Here is a 21,781-nt window from a genome sequence, read left to right as displayed (position 1 = left end):
TCCGTGGGGGGGGGGCTCACACCTGGAATCCTTCTAGATTTTGGCATTCTTCTTTGGGGTGGGGAGACCTTCTGGGGGGTGTGTTCCCCCTCCCGGGGGAAGTCAGGCGGGCACACGCCCTGGGAATGGGCCCAGGGGCCACCACCTGTAGTGTCCACAATGTGGGTGCAGGCTGCAGCGGTTCTGGGACCCCTCGAGAGAGGGGGGGGTTGCGTTTCCGCTCTGGCAGTTAATGTGCTCTGGGGATGAGATTCCACACACTGGGGGGCGCTTTCCACGGGAACCTGTGGCTTTTTTTCTTTTTCTTTTTTAAATCTGGGGGGGGTGCCGCCCCTCCCCCACATGCCCCGACCCCGCTCTGCCGCTCCGGGGGGGTGTCGGGGCCCGGATCTTCCCGAATCAGGCCCTGGGTGCTGTTTCCGTGACGGCTTTCCGATAAGCCCGCTGGGGCCCGCCCCACCGGGGACTCGTCACAGCCCGGGGGGAGGGGGAGAACGGCGAATGACTGGATTCCCCGCCGGGGCCGCTGTCCCACAATCTCGTGGGCCCCCCGCGAAGGCGGGGGGGCGGATGAGCGCAGGGAGACGGGCTCGCCGGCGCGTAAAAGAAGCTCTGCCGCTTTGGTGGGCCACTCCTCTTCTCCTGGCGCCGATGCGCTCTTCGCCGCTCCTCCGGCACGGCCCGATCTCAGGCTCCCGGGGGGAGCTCATGCTCCGTTCTTTTTTGCGGGGGCGTCACGGGGGGCTCGCCCACTCAGGTCAGGCGAGAGAATCCACCTGTGGGGTCTGGGTTGGGTGCTCAATCCCCGTCAATGGCCCAGCTTCAGCAGCAGCACGGCGTTCAGGCAGCCATTGCCTGTGCGCCCCTTGGTGGCCTCCGCACCAATCTTTTTAATGGCAAAACAGAAAAAGACACCGCCTAACCCTTTGGTGAAAATTGCTCCTATTTTCTTGAAAAAATCAGAGAGGGTGGCCTTAGGTCCCTGGACCAAGGGTGTGACTTCTAGTATTGAAAATCTTCAAGTAAATACTGTTGATGTAACAAAATGCCCGCCTGACAGATCTGTATTTCACAGGTCTGATGGTCATTTACAAGATCTACAGATAGGATCGCTTCCAGTTATTGGAACTGTGGTTCCTACTGGTTCAGGAGCTCCGATGGGGAATGGAAATATCCCTTTAGGAGGCCAGAGGATAGATAAATCGGATAAGCAGAATCCAGATCTTAGAGTTTTTTTGTCATGACACTCTGCATCTACACGCAATGACTCACCATTAAATCATTCTGCAATTCTTCTGGAAATGAAGTCAATTCCAGCCTTGAAGTACTTTTCATCAGCTGACATTGAGGCAGTGGGTTTTCTGCTTGGTTCTGATACGAATACGGCGGCAATAGTAATGAAGTCAAGACTTGGTCTAGATTTAATTATGGGAGAGGTGGTGGCTTGGGAGCAGAGGGGTTTGAAGATTTCTTTGACTTGTCCGGTACTTGTTTCTGCTCATTCTTGCCAGGGAGTTAACCAAGAGCATGCTTGGGGAGCAGTAACTAAGGATGTTCCCGCAATCATTCAATCGAATGTGTGGGATATGCACCCCGACGTAATCTCACAAGTTTTTCTTAAGATGGGTATGACCCATCCGAAGCTCTAGGGTCGACTCAGGTTAATGTGTTATCATGGAATACTAGAGGTTATGCCTCCTTCTCTGAGGAGCCTAGAAGATCAGACATTTTTAAAACATTTGACCTAATTCTTTTTCAAGAAACTTGGTTAACTTGTTTAGTGGGTATAGATGGGTACTCTATTTTTCAGCAGTTGGCCTTGGTCTCAGGGGTTGGTAGACCAATGGGGGGTCTTTTGGTGGCTTCTAGTAATGAAGTCTTTAAATCCTCTTATTATCTCAAACAGTATCCAGGGGATCCTTATGTTGAGGCTGTCAAGAAGAAGTCCTATTGAATGTCCAAGTTGGATAGTGGTAAATTTGTATTGGAACCCTGGTGTCCTTCCATTATCCGAGTTTTTGCATGCCCTTTCTGATGGTTTAGTTGATTGTTTCTTGCAATACCCGGCAGATGATATTCTTATTGCCGGGGATCTCAACTCCCAATGTATTTCTACACTGGACCCAAGGTCGGGAAACTTCAAACAGAAGTCCAGTAATGGCAAAATATGGGTAGAGTTTATGCAGGATTGGAATCTCATTATGCTGAATGGGAACATCTGGGGGGATATCCTGAACTCCCCCTCCTGGCACAGAGGTTTCTCTTTCTCTACGATTGATTATTTTTTTGCCTCAAGAAATATTTCTGAGAGTTGCTGCAGTTTGGTTGTGGGGGATGGGAACCATGATGACCATGCTATGCTGAAGGTGGCCTTGTCTTATGATTGTGTTTCAGCGGCCCCTCGCTATGGTCAAGAGCTTTTTATTAATAATGCAGGAAACGCTATCAGAAAGTTTCCCAAAGAGGGACAACTATTAAACAAGGAGCTGAGACATAGGATGAGTCATTTATCTGTCCAGCAATTGTCTGAGTTCTGTACTCCTGTTTTTTTTTTATTTTCTGTCTGATTTGGCTCCGGTGGAGTTTCCCATGCAGAAACCCCACAAGATCCATAAACATTCCTTCAACGATCAAATTATAGCCCAAAAGACTGAACTGAGGCGTCAGAGATCTATCCTAAAGAGATCGGGTCTATGTGTGAAAGCTTATGGGGAGGGAGTAGCAAAGCTAAAAAATAATTATAGGAATTGGCTTCGTGTCCATAAGCATCTGGTACTTCAGCAGGATGCTGAGAGAATGCTTTGTGCCCTATCTCTTAGGAATTCTCTGAATTTTTGGTCAATGGTGGGAATGAATGAGGTAACTCATCACCAGAAACAGGATTCTGTTATCCAGGAGGGGGTGTGGCTTTACCATTTCGCCAAGGTTTATGACTCTGGGGCTCCAGTGTGCTCGGTTGTGGATATAATGTCCAATTGGTGTCTCGAATTTAACGTTCCGGACCTTGAATTGCTAATTAAGAAATCTTCAGCCTCAAGAGCGTCTGGTCCGAATGGTTTGAGTAACTCGATTTTGAAATTGGATCCAGTCACCTGGGCGAAGGTTCTAAAGGTCCTCTTTGATAGCATCATTCCCCAGAAGAGAATCCCAGACTCCTGGAAACAATCCATAGTTATACCTATCTATAAGACGTGTGATAGGTCACTGGCTTCTAATTATCACCCTATTTCTCTGCTAGATGCCGATAGTAAAATCTTTTCGGGCATCATTTTAGGGGAATTGGAAACCTGGGCAAAAACAAAGGGAATTATCCCTAAGCAGCAATCTGGTTTTAGAAAGGGCTTATCTACTTCATTGAATGGGCTTGTCTTGAATTGCCTTGCTGCAAAGTCATTTATCAAGGGTGGCCCTGCCCTTTTTGGAGCCTGGATTGACCTATCCCAGGCATTTGATATGGTTGATAGGAATTTACTGTGGGGAAAACTGGATGCCTGGGGAATTCCTCCTGGTCTACTTTCCATTCTGAGAGAGCTGCACTCCAATAATTACATGCAGGTCAGACTTGGCAGGTCGGGTCTGCTTTCTGATCCAATTAGGATAACTAGAGGGGTACGACAAGGTTGTTTATTAGCCCCCGTGATTTTCATCCTCTTTATGGTGGATCTATCTAACTGGTTGCAGGATATTGGTTTAATATCTCCATCCATTGGCAATGCAAAAATAAATTGGTTAGCATATGCGGATGACGTAGTAGTCCTGGATTATTCACAAGTGGGGTTGCAACATCTTTTGTCCGCATTAGAACCTTATGCTAGGAGCAATGCATTAAATATAAACCCCTCAAAATCCAAGATTCTTCTATTCAAGAGACCAAATAAAATAGTGAAGAATTTTGCTTGGAAGTTGGATCAGTCTCCGGTAGAGGTTGTTTCAGAACTAACTTATCTGGGAGCTTTATTGAGATCTTTTCCATGAAAGAATAGTCTGTTGTCATCTATTGATCTAAAATTGGTGAAACTAGGTGCTCAGATGAAAAAAATTAATTCCAAGTTTGGCAAATTCTCTATCCTTCCCCTTGTAAGATTCTACATAGGGAAGGTAGTTCCCATAATTTTATATGCTTTGGACTATAATGCTGTAGCTTTGGAGATAGAATGGGATGTAATAGAATCTAGGATTTGGAAACGTACATTGGGTCTGCCAGACTGTGTTCCCATTGTTGGCTTGCGTTATGAACTATGAACTTGGTCTCTCGTCACTCAGATCATGGCTAGAATGGAAGTGGTTGACTCGCTACAGATTAATCCTAGACCCTCCAAAGAATTCCCTTTTTGAGGAAGCAGCTATAGAGCTCCAACAAGGGAACAATGATTTTCTGTATAGATTAGGGCAAACATTTTTGGAACTATTGTCTGGTTGTGACTGTGATGTTGAGTTGCTTCTGCAGAACCCTTTAAAAGTGAAAGAATTAATGAAATTAGTTGATTGGATAGACAGGATTGATGATATGCGAAGAACCAAAAGATCAGTCTCTTTGACAGTGCTGGATAAACGCTTATCATTTGTGCCTGCTTATTTAAAGAAGTCCCCTAACCCTCGGTTTAGATCTACTTTTCTGAGATTTTGCCTAAATTTACTCCCTACTCTAGAATTATTAGCTATCAGAGATAAGGAAGGGGGGACTTTATCAATTTGACAGGTGTCCTAGTAGTGAAGTCCAGACTATTAAGCATTTGTTATCTAATTGCCTTGGGACCTGGAGTATCAGGGCCAGACTTTTTAGTAGATTTGTCCATGATGAGTCTCATCTTAATACCGATGACTTTTGGGCAAGATTATCTTCTGGTAAAGAGATGGCTCTATCAATTGAGGTGGGACGATGTTTAAGGGAATTGAAGTTAGTAACAGATTGAACTGTTTGCGCTGATTTGAATTGTTTTCCCCTCTTTACGGTTTTTATGATGTGTGCTCTATTTAAAACTTGTAAACTGTTGGATGATTTTTATTTGTTTTTATTTTTGTGTACTGTATGTCGAAATGTGTTAAAAGTCAAATTCTGGCTATTGCACTATAAATAAATTTTAAAAAAATATAAACACTCAATCATAAACAGAACAAGGTTATTTGCTATTGGTATTAATACAATGTAAAAATAGACCCTCAATTTGCAGCACTTTGCACTCTAGCCTGGTAGGTGATGGCATAGCTGTTGGGAAGAGCACACCAGACAGCCAATATTTTGCATTAATTCTGCATTCTGCAAAATAACTTATTTAATGTTAGTAGAAACTGTTGTTTATTTTCATCTTATCTTTGGTGCCAATGCATGGTGTCTTGAAACACATTTTCTAATGGATACAAACACCAAACGCACAAGAATGTTAATGGGGACTGGACCATGATGCTTAGGAATGACACATAAATGTTGAGAAATACTGCCAGCAATATCAGAAACAACGTGCTAATAACGACGCAGAATATCCCAAAGGTGCTAAAACTGACAGACCTTACAAGAACATACTGTGCCAGAGTCAAAATAATGTAGCTTTACATTGCTCTTTTTGTAAAACCTGTTTGCATGGCACGCGCCACCGCTGAGGTTTTGCTGGCCTGCCAACATATTTTGTTACTATGCCAATGAAATGGTTCTTCATTTATTTTGACATTGGTAGCTAGCTCTGCCTGGCTGGGAGTGGAAACCGTGGCTCCCAGCCACTGGTCCTCGTCAGAGAGCCATTTCAGATTCTTTACACTGCGGACCACTCATGACAATGGCATGGGTTTGGAGGAAGAATTGCAATAATTTCCTGTCACTAGTTGGCCCCTTGAACTAATTGAGCTAATTTCTTAACTAAATGTGTCATTTCTGAAGTAGAATGTTTGAAATCTGGATAAAATAAACTGTTTTTGATGAAATGAAACATAAAATTATTATTTCACACCAAAATATTCAGTAATATTAGCTTCCCGATTCATTAAAATGATAAAGATTTTTGCGATGTCAAAGTAACTAATGTGCTTCAATTCCAATTAAGGGCCTGATTCATGGAATTTTGATCCATGTTCTAGGGTTTTGATTGAAAATAAAAAATAAAAATGCCTATCTGACCCTGTATCCATGAGGGGAAGTTCCCTGCCTACTAAAACAAAAACTAAGGGTGTTCATCAAAGTCCAATTCAAAATAGCCTGGAGTCCAAATCCTAGGAAGAAAACTGGCCTTACCCCTTGAGAAAATCTAACTGAAAGGAAACAGAGTTTTACACAACAGCCTCATTGTGGGCTTCTACCTGGCCCAACTTGTCGATGACGTATACTGCCGCTGTTCTCTAGTGGTCGCGCCACCAGGGAAGACTGTTTTCTTTCTGTCTCCATCCGACCAGCAGAGCTTGCTCGTCACATTGTCCGCCTCTCAGCCTCCAACTAGCAGTTCTTGCTTCCTCTATGCTACCGCTGGCTCTGCAGCTCAGCCCCTCCAGGACGTTATCTGAACAGAGGCTCGCCTCTGCGTAGCTAGGATTCTCCTCCCTCCGTAGGGGTCTCTACCTTCACATTTCTTCCTGTATTTAAGTACACCATCACAATCGAAACGGGTGTGTCCTCCTGTGATGCCGGTGTTCAGACGAAACCCTGAATTGCCTGAAGCCAACTGATAGTTGTGCTCAAAACACAAGAACAAACAGGTTTTTCAAGTCCCATGTAGCCAGACAATGTAGTCCGGTTGGGGAGATCCTCATGGGCTGGGAGTTCTTGTCCCTGAGAGGGGAGTCACTCCCAGTTAGGTCCCACTTGCCCAGACCCCAAGGGAGGGTCTTGTGGACAGGGTTTACTTTGCTAGCCTCACAGGGGGGTGTCTCCCCTCTGGGGAGAAGGGATGAATTGACAAGATTTGTCACATTACCCTCACACATTAACTGGCTCTGGTTTTGTATTTTGTATTTGTATTTTATTGGGATTTATATAGTGCTTAAATCCGAAGCGCATTACATGAGAACAGGAGAATACATAACAAGCACAGTAAAAATGAAACAAGTATCAGAAAGCAGTTCTTAGAGAAATTTACATGAACAGTAAGGTATTACATGGCTGAAACGGGAGGTGGGGGGGTGGTAGTACAAATGTAGGAATCGGGGTAGGACCTACGTGAAATAGATAGCTCAGGTATTATGATGGAGATTGGAGGAGGTAAGACTTGAGAGAAGTGCGGAAGGAGTTGAAGGAGGAGATGGAGCGTATGGGGAGGGTAAGACAGTTCCAGTGGAAAGGGGCGAGAAGTTGAAAAGATCTGAGACGGGATGGGGCACAGGGCAGGGGAGGAGTGGTGAGAAGAAAGAGGTCAGCAGAACGAAGTGGACGGGGGGGAGAGTGGAAGGTGAGGAGAGAGAAAAGGTAAGGTGGGGCGAGACCATAGAGGGATTTAAAGATAAGGCAGAGGAAGTTGAATTTGAGAAGGGAGTGGAAGGAGAGTCAGCTTAGGGAGGGGAGGGAAGAGGAGATGTGATCATGAGGAGAGAGAAGACAGAGCACGCGGATAGCGGAGTGGTAGACAGATTTGAGAGGGGAGAGATGGGAGGAGGGGAAACCGAAGAGTAGAGAGGAGCAGTAGTCTAGAGAAGATGAGGGAGGAAATGAGGAGTTTAGTAGCATGGAAGGTGAGGAAGGGATGGACTTTACAAATGTTATAGAGGTGGAAGCGGCAAGAGCGGGAGGTGAGGGAGATGTGGTGGGAGAGGGAGCGGTTGGAGTCGATGTGAAGGACAGGATTGCAGGCATGGGGGAAAAGGGGAGTTGGGAAGAGGAAAAGAGAATGTTTGGTGGGGGTGGGAGGGAGAGTGTTACCTGGGAAGAAAAGGACTTCAGTTTTATCGGCATTGAGGGTCAGAAAGTGGGAGGACATCCAGGATTTGACAACGGAAAGACAGGAGGAGAGCTTGAGATGGATGTCGGGGGAGAAGGAATAAAAGGAGAGGAATAGCTGAGTATCATCAGCGTAGAAATGGTGAGATATACCGAAAGAGGAGAGGATCAGATGTTTTGTTTCATTATATAATAATAGGACCTACAGACATGTTTTGTTTCATTATATAATAATAGGACCTACAGACACATTGCACACCACAATGTCATTCATTTTTTAGCTCACAACACCACTTTAAACCGTGGCCCGCTTGTAACTTCAATCTATGTTCTGATAAATGCGCACCCCTGGTAACTTCTAATCCGTATCCTCTATCAATGCTATGATATACGTGTATTCCTTGTTACTTCCAATCTGTCTCCTGTATTCATGCTTGAGCCCTTGCACATTGTACATTATGTGTTGGTGCTTATCTAGTGAAAACTAAATAATGTGTACCTTCTTCATATGGCTACGGATCTGGGTACTGCATCGATACTACGGTATGTATACATTCACTGTGGCTCCTATTGTTGAACTATGTCATGTACCCATGCTAGAACGCAAGGGAACTGCTCTTGCCCTTCAAATGCCACTTGCTTATTATTGTAATTTCAGCAATGATGAAAGGGTACGCAGACCTGAAGGGAGTACCCATGCTTATTTTGATAGATGTGGCTCATCAAATTAAGGTCTGAGCTGTGTTCATGTCGAAGGAGGAGGAGGGGACCAAAGATTCTTCGATTTTGGTAAAGGGAGAGCAAATGCGTGTGTTCCCTGAGCCCCAAAATCGTGGCTTCACCTCGCCTTTATTTTCCCTACAATAGAGTATGCAAAGCACTTTCACACTCTCTCCTCAGTTACTTTCCGTTTCTCTGTAATTGACTGTTTCATGTCTCTGTCTGTATTCCACCCCCTTGATTTGGCCATCCACCGTTTGCTTCTTTTCCTCTACTTACCTGGTCCTCCCCTCTGACAGTCTATCTCTGATGTCACTCTTTCCGTTTCTCTCTCTCTCTCCCTTTCTCTTTCTCTCTCTCTCTCTCTCTCTCTCTGTCTATATGCATCTCTTTATTTCTCTTTCCTTTGCTCTCTTCCTCTTCCCCCCACTATCTCTGCCCCTTCTCTCGCCGCCTTGCTGTCACTCTCTCTATGCATCTCCCTATTTCTCTTTATTTTGTCCTCTTACTCTCACCCACACTAGCTCCGCCCCTTCTCTCTCTCACCCCCTGTCCTGTGACATTCTCTCTCACTCTCTCTCTCTATGCATCTACTTATTTCTCTTTATTTTGTCCTCTTACTCTCACCCACACACTCTCTGCCCCTTTCTCTCTCTCTCTCTCTCTCCATCTAGTTCTCTTTATTTTACTCCCTTATTCTCACCCAACCCACACTAGCTCCGCCCCTTCTCTCTCTCACCCCCTTCCTGTGACATTCTCTCTCACTATGCATCTACTTATTTCTCTTTATTTTGCCCTCTTACTGTCACCCACACAATATCTGGCCACTTCTCTTTCTCTCTTTCTGCATCCATGTGTCTCTTTATTTTGCTCTTTTACCCTCACCCACATAATCTCTGCCTCTCCCTCTCCCTCTCTCTCTCTCTCTCTCTCTCTCTCTCCTCTCTCTCTCTCTCTCTCTCTCTCTCTCTCTCTCTCTCTCTCTCTCTCTCTCTCTCTCTCTGGCTCTCTCTTGCTGCCTGTCTCTCTTTCTCTGCCTCTTTTTCTCTCTCTGCGTCTATTTATTTCCCTTTATGTTACCCACTTACTTTCACCCAACCCACACTATCTCTGCCCCTTTTCTCTCTCTCTCTTCCTCCTTACTGTGACATTCTCCCTTGTTCTCTCTCCGTATGCACCTGCTTATTTCTCTTTCTTTTGCTCTCTTACTCGAACATACACTATATCTACCCCCTTTCTCTCCATCGGCTTATTTCTCTTTCTACTGCTCTCCACCTCTGCCCCCTTGTCACCGTCTCTTCACTCTCTGCCCTTGGCTCTCCCGCTTCTCTTATTGTCTCATTCGTCTATGCTGTCACGCCTCTCTTGCTCCATGTCTTTCTTTCACGTCTCTGCATGTGCTTTCTCCACTCCCCCTTCCCCGGTGCTGCTCTACTCTTCACCTTGCCTGGGTAACATAGCCTGAAGGTAATGGCTGTGGACATCGGGGTAGCAGCCTCGTGGGGACACATGCTGTGGACGATGTGACTGTACCTGATGGGGCTGACTCCTCCTAAATAGTGGGGCCTGAGCCTGATAGTGGGTATTGTGCCTGATAAAGTAACTGTGCCTAATAAGGGTAACTGTCTGATGGGGGTGACTGTGTCTGAGACAAGTGTATGTGTCCGATCAGCTGACACATGCCCATTTAAATGCCAACACTATTGGCTTTGTGAGTATTTGTTTTTTTGTCAATCCTAAATACACAAGATGATTGGAATGGCAGTGTGACAGTCACCGTTTATGAAAGCGGTAAAGAGGCGACATTGCTAGAAGAATCAGAACTGTAGGGCTTATAGTTGAATCTTATCTCAGTGGAACATTCTGGCATCTGAATGGGTCATTATATCTTTTACAAATATATTGTCTTTGATCAATTAGCCTGTGAATCCATGAAGCAAATTCTCTATTTGCTGGTGGTGTTTACCAAGGTAGATCCCTCTACTTTGTGATATTAACTCAAACCTTGAGGGATGCATGAAATTTTAGCACTCAGAAATGAGTGGCCCAAAGTCGAACGTACCAGTGTGAGAAACACCTGAATTTGACCTTCGCCTCTAGTGCACTGTGCCTGGGGTACGCTATGGCATCATTGTTGGTTCCCAACTGTCCCCTGTAGTCATCAAACATTGAACTGTAGACAGATGCCACTGTAATTTTTGATGGACTGTCAAGAGACCTCTTGTGACCTCTGAAGAAACTGTAATCGCACACAAAACAAATAAAACCACAATCACTATAGAGAAAACTCAAAGCATGTACCTAGATAAGAGACCTAGTTAGCACGGCTCAGTGAACGCCCCACAAGAGTGGAGGTGAGCTACCTCCCTCCGCCAAACACACTTGCTGTTCTGCGTACCATGATCAATGTTAAGCTTCACAGCAGTGACCCACTAAATCCTCCACCTCTGGTGGATCACACCACTGCTCTTAGGTCATGCTAGGCCAGCCAATATGCAGAAGTGTGCTGGTCAATTATGCTCAAAAGATCAAAGGAACACAATGATTAGCTGTTTCCTCAGCTGGTGACGCAGGCCCTATGTTGGTCAGCTACTAGAAAAAAGGTAATGCAGACAAATCATGGCTTGATCCCAGACCCGAAGAGCATAAGATGACATTGGAGATGCTGCAGAATTCAACAGGCAGAAGTGTTAAAACAATGGCTTAGTTCATGGTACTTCACCACCAAGAAGTTTCCAATCCTCACCAGTCAGGGGAAAGCAGGTGACGCACAGTGGCCTAAGGGAGGAGGCCCAGGTGACGCTCAGTGGCCTCAGGGAGGAGGCCCAGGTGACGCTCAGTGGCCTAAGGGAGGAGGCCCAGGTGACGCACAGTGGCCTCAGGGAGGAGGCCCAGGTGACGCTCAGTGGCCTAAGGGAGGAGGCCCAGGTGACGCACAGTGGCCTAAGGGAGGAGGCCCAGGTGACGCACAGTGGCCTAAGGGAGGAGGCCCAGGTGACGCTCAGTGGCCTAAGGGAGGAGGCCCAGGTGACGCACAGTGGCCTAAGGGAGGAGGCCCAGGTGACGCTCAGTGGCCTCAGGGAGGAGGCCCAGGTGACGCTCAGTGGCCTAAGGGAGGAGGCCCAGGTGACGCTCAGTGGCCTCATGGAGGAGGCCCAGGTGACGCTCAGTGGCCTAAGGGAGGAGGCCCACGAGGAACAGACACACAGCAGGCCTTCTTACTTCTTGTTTTTGGACCACTGAGATTCTGGTGCCATCCGATCGCTACGTGCTGGGTGTTCAATCTAGAGCTTGTACAATGACAGGCGAGAACAATATCTGCTGCTGTCCTTTTGTTGGCTCACCCTATACGTAATATGAGGCATGTACTAGGAATACACTACAGCATTTTAAAATACATATTTTCTGGCTCCTTACCTGAAGGACAATGTTTCGCCCGGTCCGTGTGATGTTGACACTGTGCGGCTGTCCATTTGCCATATTCCTGTGGTCAACGTCAATGTCGTATGGCTTCTTGGCATCTCCCAGGCTGTACCGAACTTGCAAGTTCCCTATAATAAGAACAGTAGTTCAGATGTGTATATGGAGCATATTGGATTTGTTTTAATATGGTGTATCATTTTAAGCTTATGTTTTTATTCTTACACCATATACGGTGAACATGTTAGTACAAGTGTCTGTTTTAGTTCGTATCTCCCTGGAAAACATCTGTACTTTCCCACAGAGTTAACCACTCCTGTCTCAACCAAACTTCATGATTCTAAGAATGTACAGAAACTTATTCTGGAGATTCTCCTGACATATCAGGTCACTGGGCTGGGAGCATCAGGTCAAAACATGACACAAAACTGCTCGCACCAATGCAGCGACTAGGCATGCGTGGGTACATATATGACAGTAAACAGAAAACTGGACATTTCCCATGCAATAAACATAAAAGGAGAGATTAAGCATCAGAGTCAGTTATCTGCACAACTTCACCTTATGTATAGTACACAATCGTGTATTTCAATGCTAAAACATATTGTATTCATGCAAATTGTCATCACTCACAACACTTAAAAAAGATTTGATATAATCAACATCTACAAATGACAGAAATACATCAAAGCTTACCCAAAACTATGGGTATACATGTATGGTGCTAGCAGATAAATAACACATTGCCAGATTTGTGAAACTGAGCCCGTGGGGCATAAGTCCAAAAATAATAAATATTTAACACGCTTATCAATATGGCTGGGAAAAAACATATAATGAATATATAATGTTGTAACAAGATACACTATATGCATGTATTCTGTAGTAGACCCTCCATTTCCTGTCCCTATTGCTATACATGCTGGGCATTCTTCACGGGTATCAACATAAACAATTTAATGTTAATTGCAATATGTTCTCAAAATCAGTAGTTGTGAGTGGCAAAAACAAATCTCCCCAAGTATTGATGTTGAATTGAAGTTGAAGTTCAATGTTTTCTTGCATTTAAACGCTTGAAAGATATTCTTGAACACTCAACAGAATCAGTACTTTCCTTGGGGAAGATGCAGCGTGCATACGAAAGAAAATAACTCAGATCTCTGACTAAATTCATTGTAATGAACACCTCACTAATACCCAATTAAGTTATCCTGACCATCAGAGACCAAAGGCTCTGGTTCTGGATGTACCATCTTCTTTCCCACCAATCCCCATGCTAGTCGGCTCCTATTGAGATGTTTGTGGTCCAGTGTTGTGTGAGGAATTACCATCTGGCAAGGTTGTTTAAGGTCTGGCTTTTTAAATTGTTCTTAATTAGTACAATGATGTAGATAATTCCATCTCTGAAAGGGTAATCTGCTAATCTGATTCCCCTTTCATAAAATACATGCCACACACATAGTGTACACCTGTGCCTTGCTGCATCAGTAGCCTTATCTGCAGCGCCTCATCTCCAGTGGCACAGAGCAGGTTCAAGGCTGCCCACCTGACGGCTGCAGTGACAGCCAAGTCTCGGCAGCACAGGGGCTGAGTTTAGAATATGGTGGCCAGCATCTCTCAGAGCTATCCAAGCAACATACATTTGATATCATGTCACATATGTGTCAGCCGGTTCTATGTTCTTAGATCGCCAGGTTTTTTTCACAGATTTTTTCACTGAAATGTTTGGCTGAAAAAACTCAGAATGTTTTGTTTGTATTTGGGGGGTTTCCCCAATCTCCCCTTCCCTATTATCTAGTCACTATTCCCCACACCCCCCAACCCTTATATCTATTTACCCCACCCCCATATTGTTTGATGAGTTTTTTTTACCATAAATCTTGTGCAAAATACTCTGAAAAAAAGCCTGGCGATGTAACATCATACTGTGTCACCCATCTGAGCCCAGTTTGGCTGTTGACGGGTTATGTGGATTCTCCTCAGACAGGATATCCTTGTTGCTGCTAACATGATTCTAACCTTGGGTGTTGTCTATATTTGTTGCTTTGTGAGGGCCAGTAACACCCTACCCAGAGAGACAGCCACTCCACACGAAGCTGTCCTGGGAACAGAAATCAAAGGGCACACACATTTGCAATAAATAAAGGTGTAGCCTCACACCAGGGTGCTGCATTCTAAAAGGCCTTTAATGTAGTGACTGGGAGCTCTTTACCGCTGGAGGTTCTGCCATCTTATTTCTCTCTGCTTCTGTCTTTCCTTCCGGCCCCATTCACTTCATGTAGCAATGAAAAATCCACTTGTTCCAAGGACAGGGACTGGACCCTTAAAGTGGGCTTGCTTTTGTCCTATCACCTGTAGACTATTGCCTTTAAAAGAAGCGGTTTCCACTACTTCGTTGAATCATTTCTGGACTTCAAACCTTCGAGAAGATTCTATTGGACTCTGTTGGATGAGCAGTCCTTTCCAAAGTCCTCCAGTTGCGAGAAGGCAGGTGTTCCAGGGCATAAGCAAGCAATGTCTGGTAACCATACCCAGGGACAATTGGGGTTGAACAGTTGCTGAAATGAGACCTTAATTTCTGCCAGCCACAATGCTGCCCAGGGCCTCACTGTGCTGGAGGACCCCTGAAGGTGTGTACCAGCCTCCCCCATTTTTGGGAGCTAGAGAAGAGGACTGATCTTATCGCTGAGACCCTTGAGTGGGACTCACAACTGCTGAGAGCCAAGACAGCAGGCATTTGTGCATTTTTCTGTTGAACAACTGCAAGCTGTGATTTGAGCATGTTCGACAGAGTAAAACACCAGGACCCTGCAGTGCTGACCTTGGCACTCTCTGATCTTTAAACCAATGTCACATAAGTTCAAACCTGTATGCCCATGCACTGTGCTATCTGAAAACACATAGTTGCCTTGGCTCAAACAAAGAAATACCGCTGCATGTACAGTGCTCCAACCATTGTTCAGACATTCAGCTTCTTCGTCGAACGAGACACTGATCGGACCGACCCTGGTGTTCTTGCTAGACTGCATGCTTCAAGCTCCTGCATTGAACTGAATTTTCTGCACATCCTATTATCAGCCTGTCCCCCAGTCAAACCTTGACCACTGAACCAAACCTGGAGACCTCCATGATCCTCATTGCATGAGTAATGCAGCCCTCATCAGTTTGAGACAACTTTGAGATCTGCTTGCTGCTGGAACACAATGACATCTGCATTTTGAACTGCATAAAACTGCCAAAACAGCAAAGTGCATTGTCGCTCACCATTGTTAAACTGCCAAGACACTGCAAGGGTATTATTGACCGATAACTACCCCCCTTGGTCCACTTTGGGCCCCAGAGACAGGCTAGGGCACATGAATCCCTATTTGAAACTCAAGAACATATCCTTTTGAACATTCTGGTTTCTATTGCATTTTCTGCCCCTGTCTCATTACTGAGAGTGCTGCATCTTGCTATCCTGCGTTCTTGCATATTATGTGCTCTTTCTACAGGCGTGGTTTTTGAAGTGCTTTCTATTTAGCTATTATTGCATATGGTGTGTTTAATTAAAATATATATATACATATATGTATATATATATATATTTTATATATCTTCGATTGCCTTGTTTGTACATTCCTATATTTTAGACAGTTATACTTCACTGTTTGGATTGCTATTGTTTCACATTCTGTTACGCTCACCTGACTCCCACGGAGGCGCAGGTCTGGTTTGGAGTGTTGTTGCTTCTTCTATGGTGAAGCGCAGGACCCGGAAGATGGACTGGACCGGACCTTCGAATCTGGCTTGTCTGGCTCACAGGAATATCTTTCTGTATGTGAAAAGGGAGTATTAACAATCTGCGGGAGAAAGTGTAAGCCTCCCGCTCCCTTCTCACCCCTCTACGAAACCCTCCTGCGACCCCCACGTGAAGTCTCACCTTAGGGTTTGAAAGGTTGAGCTCTCCATCCTGCTTCTCATGCAGGGGCGCGTTGTATCCAGTTACTTCACTGGAATTTTGATTGTAGAGGGTTCAAGTTTTGTTTTCCCGGTATAGTACCGTAAGGATTCTGTTAATGAGTATGATTCCGCAATAATAATTGTTTGTTGTCTCTTTTTCAAGTGCAGAAACTATTCCGAGAAGAGCTGTGGAACCGAAGAATGAGACTCTGGTGAGCTTGATGAGAGTTCTCTCAATATCCTTGTATCAATGCGCTCACTAACGCTGATGTCTTTTTTCCCCATAGGGGCCGGGGTCCAGAAATGCCTGGATGCGGCACCGACCCGAAACGAAGCTCAATCCAGAAGAAATCAGGTAAGTCTTTAATGGGCGTTTGGGTAATGTCTTTTCATGCGCCCACTAACGCTGATGTCTTTTTTCCCCATAGGGGCCGGGGTCCGGAAATGCCTGGATGCGGCACCGACCCGAAACAAAGATCAATCCAGAAGAAATCAGGTAAGTCTTTAATGGGCATTGGGTAACGTCTTTTCATGCGCCCACTAACGCTGATGTCTCTTTTTCCCCTTAGGGGCCGGGGTCCGGAAATGCCAGGATGCGGTACCGACCCAAAATGAAGTTGGAATAACCCAATAGGTAAGCTTTGTAATGGAAATTAAGGTTTCCTTGTTTTCTTTCCCCTCTCACCTTTATTCTTGTCTTTTTCTCCCTAGGCACGGTGATGTGGCTGCGAGTCCAGATGTCGCCGTAGAACGTGGTGGTACCTTGTACTGGTGAGTGAGATGCGGCGCTGCAGCGATCGATGCGATGTGCTTTTGAATGGATGTCTTCCTTTTCAGGACCGTCGGCGAGATGTCTCCGGAATGCGGATTTAGCAGGTAAGGACTCTTCTTTACCCTTTTCTCTTCTCTTCTCTGTTTGCAGGTGTTCCAGGATGCTGGCAGGAGTGGCAGAAGACAGAATGCAGGAGCAAACACGGTGAGCGTCCAGCTGCTAGATGCAGAATAACGCGAAGCGTGAGTTGCTGCTTGGGCGGGCTTAAATAGCCTTCAAAGTAGTTCCAGGTATGTATCATTCCTCTCAGGTATGTATTCCTCCCCTGACTACACCCGTGTGGTTAAGTAGTTCCAAAGATAAAGCAGTCCCATTCAGGCCTCAGAAGGCCTGGATGTTGCAGCATGGTCTGCATCAGGTAAGTTAACACTAAGCACCTTTAACACAAAGTCCCCTTTTATGAGCCTGGCGCCTATGGCGCCAGGACTGTGGCCCGATATGAGCCTGGCGCCAAAGGCACCAGGACTGAGTCCAAAGAGCCCCTACTTGAGGCTGTTGTGACTTCCCTTGAAGACATGATGTCTGCCTCTGGGGTAGCTGGGTCTGGTCTGGCACCTTGGAGGTAGGCATCATGACAGTACCCTCTCCCAAGGCCCCTCCCAAGGTCGTCCTTTCCGGGGGTATCGGCTTGCTTGGGAATTTTCGGTGGAATCTTTGCACTAATCACAGGGCGTGTACATGGTCACTTGGTTCCCAAGATCTTTCCTGAGGTCCGTACCCCTTCCAATCAACTAGATAGAAGAGTTTTGATTTTAACATTTTGGAATCCAATATGTCCTTAACTTCAAATTCTAATTCCCCATCGATTTGAATTGGTTCAGGTGGTTTGCTTAGTCTGGTTCCAGGCTGCACCGGTTTTAACAGTGATGCATGAAAAACGGGATGAATTCGCATGTTGGCTGGTAGATCGAGTTTAAAGGCCTCCGGGTTAATTATAGCTTTGATGGGATAGGGTCCAATGTATCTGGGATTAAAAGTCCGCGGTCCTTTGAGAGGCAAATGCTTGGTTGCCAGCCACACCTGGTCTCCAATCTGGTACGAAGGTGCTTCACTCCGATGTAGATCAGCATTTTCTTTGTATTTTTTCTTGGCTTGTGCAAATGAGTTGTAGCTTCCTTGAAGGCTCGGGTTATAGTAGAATACAAATGATCAACTGCAGGCATTTCCAGGTTTTGAGGAGGGTCTAGATCTGAGGTTCTAGGATGATGACCATACAAGGTGTAAAAAGGGGTTTGTCCTGTTCCAGAATGTACAGAATTGTTATATGCATACTCTGCGATCCATAGAATATCTTTCCAGCTGTTTTCAGGTTGATGCAACATGCACCGAAGATATTGTTCAAGGGTTTGGTTAGTCCTCTCGGTTTGACCATCGATCTGGGGGTGGTGACTAGTGGATAAGCGTACATCAATTTGTGCCAGTTGGCAACATTTCCTCCAAAAATGGGAAATAAATTGGCTTCCTCGGTCTGAGATTAATATGGATAGAAAACCATGCATACAAACTATGTTTTCCAGAAATTCCTTGGCCAAGATGGAGGCTGAAGGTACTCCTTTTAAAGGGATAAAGTGGGCCATCTTGGAGAACAGATCCACGATTACCAAGATAGTGTTATATCCATAGCAAGGAAGCATGTCGGTAATAAAGTCCATTGACAAGGTGTGCCAAGGGGCCGGTGGAATATCCAAGGGTTGTAGGAGACCAGCTGGTCTCTTCTTTTGACATTTATTTTGGGCGCAAACTCCGCAAGACATCACAAAAGATTTTATGTCTTTTCTCCAGGATGGCCACCAGAATTGTCGTTTGATCTTTTCCTCAGATTTTGCGATACCAGGATGTCCTTCCATTAATGTATCATGATAGTGAGCAATGACCAATTCTTGCAGTTCTTTGTTGGGCAGAAATAACCGCCCCTGGAAGTACGGTAAATCGTTATTAACAGAAAAGTGTGACCCCTTTTGAGTCCATTCTTGCAAGGCTGTGGAATTTAAAAGTTGTTTTACTCGAGTTTGAACGTCCTCTATAGTTTGTAAAGAGGTCAAGCCTAAAATTCTTTGTTCGGGTATAATTGGTACTGGTTCTAAGTTTGAATTTGTTTCATCCATTCAAATCCGGGATAAAGCGTCCGCTTTGCCATTCTTGCAACCAGGGCGGTAGGTGATTATGAAATCAAATTCTGCAAAGAATAAAGCCCATCGGAGTTGGTGGGATGAATCTTCGATAGAAATTGGCAAAGCCAAGCATACTCTGAACCCCCTTAACAGAGTTAGGAGATGGCCATTTGAGGATGGCGTCCACCTTTCGCGAGTCCATTCGGACTCCTTTAGGTGTCAGGATGAATCCGAGACACTCGACCTCTGTGGTATGAAAAACACATTTTTCGAGTTTCGCAAACAGGTTGTGCTGGCGCAATTTCTCAAGAACTGCCCTGACATGTTTTCTGTGTACGGATTCCGAGGAGGAGTATACCAGGATGTCATCGATATATACGATGACACAAACATCGATAAGTTCCCGAAGAACATCATTCATAAAGTATTGAAAGGCGGCAGGTGTGTTGCATAATCCGAAGGGCATCACCTGATATTCAAAGAGCCCATATTTGGTGCGGAATGCAGTCTTCCATTCGTCGCCTTCTTTTATACGTACCAGGTGATAAGCTCCTCGGAGATCTAACTTGGTGTATATACAAGCATCTTTTACCTGGTCAAGAAGTTCAGGGATCAGAGGCAGAGGATAACGATTCTTAATCGTTATTTGATTTAGGGCGCGATAGTCAATACATGTTCTAAGGTCGCCTTCTTTTTTCGGCACGAAGAACAGAGCTGAGGAAACAGGAGACTTTGACGGGCGAATAAAACCGTTGGCAAGATACTGATCTAAATACTGACGCAAATGAATGTTCTCAGGTTCAGTAAGAGCATAAATCCTACTACAGGGCGGTTGAGCATTGGGTACCAGGTCGATTTGACAATCGTACGACCGGTGGGGAGGTAACGTGTTCGCCTGTTCTTTTTGAAAAACGTCTTGGAACTCTTGGTATTCAACCGGTAGTTGTATCGTGGTGGAAGTTACTGTGGCCAGACCCATATCTGGATTTCTTGGATAACAAGTCAGATCACAATCAGGAAAGGTTATTCTCTTTGCTCGCCAGTCAATTCAAGGATTATGTGGTTCTAACCAAGGGATTCCTAGAATTACTTGAAATTGTGGGGCCTTGATTACATCGAACACAATTGCTTCCCGATGTCCATCCTGTCCCACTAGTGTCATTTCTGTAGTGGAATGTGTTACCGGCCCTGAGGCTATTTCGGTTCCATCTACTGTAGTAATGACATCCTTGTTAACTTTCGGACGGAGAGGAAGATTAATCCTGGAGGCCAATTCACGATCTACGTAGTTTCCAATAGCTCCACTGTCAATGTATGCTTTTATAGCATGCAACCGCTGAGGCTGTTTCAGGTCCACGAGCACCATTGGCATGACAAAATGCGAGGTCAAAGAGTCTGTTTTCAAGCTCGGCAAGCGGACCTCTACGCTTGTCGGGCTTGACCGTTTCCCGAATCAGGTTCTATTAAATTGTTGTCCGTGACTCCAACCACCTTCTTAGGTGGCTTTACCGGGCAGTCTCGTAGAAAGTGACCAGAAGCCCCGCAATAGAGACATAGTTGCTTTTGCCGTCTTCTCTCTCGTTCCTTCTGCGTCAATGGTCCTTCAACACCGCCGATCTGCATAGGTTCTGAAACGTCGGTACTCTTAGTGTTAGCGTGAGTTTTGATCAGCACTCGAGTTTCGAACTTGGACCAATCTGCTTTTCTAGTTTGCAGTCTGTGGTCAAGTTGGACCACTAAGTCTATGTATTCTGCGCAGGCTTGAGGCGGATTTACTATTTGAGCTAGAACATCCTTAAGTTCTCCGCGCAGGCCTCGATGAAATAGTGTGATCCTTTTATTTTTGGGCCACCCCGTTTCTACAACCAGCCTATTAAAGGTGGCAATATAAGATAAGAGATCTTGGTTACCTTGTCGTAAGGATAGTAGTTCGTTGTCAAGGGCCTGTCCCTGAGAGTGTTGAGCGAATAATCTTTCCATGCTCGCCTGGAAGCTTTGAAAATCCTGGAGAATTGGGTATTCCTGACTTACCCACGGAACAGACCAATCGGCAGCACAGCCACTGAGATAAGATAATACAAAGGCTACCTTGGTTTGATCATTAGGGAAGGCCCCAGGTCTGCATAGAAAGTGTAGGCGACATTGGTTCATAAAAACGGCATATTTCTTGGGGTCCCCCGCAAAACGTTCAGGCGGGGCCAAAGGCATGTTTCCAGGCAGATTGATTTGTACCGGGTTATTCGAAACCATTGACAAGGCATTACCCCCAGAACTAGGTAAAGGAGTTTGTCCTGCTTGACCCTGCAACAAGCGTTTGGCCAGGTCATCAGTTCTTTCCTTGGATAAGATTAATTATCTTTTGAGAGAATTAGTTTCCTGGCGGGCGGAGTGTACTTCTGCCCTTAATTCCCCCAAAAGCTGAGCTAGCTGGTCTGTCTCGGAAGTTTCCATAGCGCCCGGGTGGGAAATTGTAGGTAGGCTTTGCGTTCTGTTACGTTCACCTGACTCCCACGGAGGCGCAGGTCTGGTTTGGAGTGTTGTTGCTTCTTCTATGGTGAAGCGCAGGACCCGGAAGATGGACTGGACCGGACCTTCGAATCTGGCTTGTCTGGCTCACAGGAATATCTTTCTGTATGTGAAAAGGGAGTATTAACAATCTGCGGGAGAAAGTGTAAGCCTCCCGCTCCCTTCTCACCCCTCTACGAAACCCTCCTGCAACCCCCACGTGAAGTCTCACCTTAGGGTTTGAAAGGTTGAGCTCTCCATCCTGCTTCTCATACAGGGACGCGTTGTATCCAGTTACTTCACTGGGATTTTGATTGTAGAGGGTTCAAGTTTTGTTTTCCAGGTATAGTACCGTAAGGTCTCTGGTAATGAGTATGATTCCGCAATAATAATTGT

The 21,781-nt window shown here is 45.4% G+C and overlaps 1 protein-coding gene across 3 annotated transcripts in view; it reads right to left on the bottom strand.

Moving 5' to 3' along the window:
- The window catches only part of CNTNAP2 (contactin associated protein 2), a 3,301,953-nt gene that overhangs the window by 284,365 nt on the left and 2,995,807 nt on the right, over positions 1 to 21,781 (bottom strand). For all 3 annotated transcript variants that reach the window (XM_069648309.1, XM_069648308.1, XM_069648310.1), the window contains exon 20: positions 11,993 to 12,126. In XM_069648309.1, coding sequence (XP_069504410.1) covers positions 11,993 to 12,126 — 134 coding nt within the window. The remainder of the gene's footprint in view (positions 1 to 11,992; positions 12,127 to 21,781) is intronic.

This window comes from Ambystoma mexicanum, chromosome 2q (assembly GCF_040938575.1).
Source record: "Ambystoma mexicanum isolate Mex_15411 chromosome 2q, UKY_AmexF1_1, whole genome shotgun sequence".
Classification (NCBI taxonomy): domain Eukaryota; kingdom Metazoa; phylum Chordata; class Amphibia; order Caudata; family Ambystomatidae; genus Ambystoma; species Ambystoma mexicanum.
Note: the sequence above shows the minus strand (reverse complement) of the source record. Positions and strands in the feature narration are given on the sequence as shown.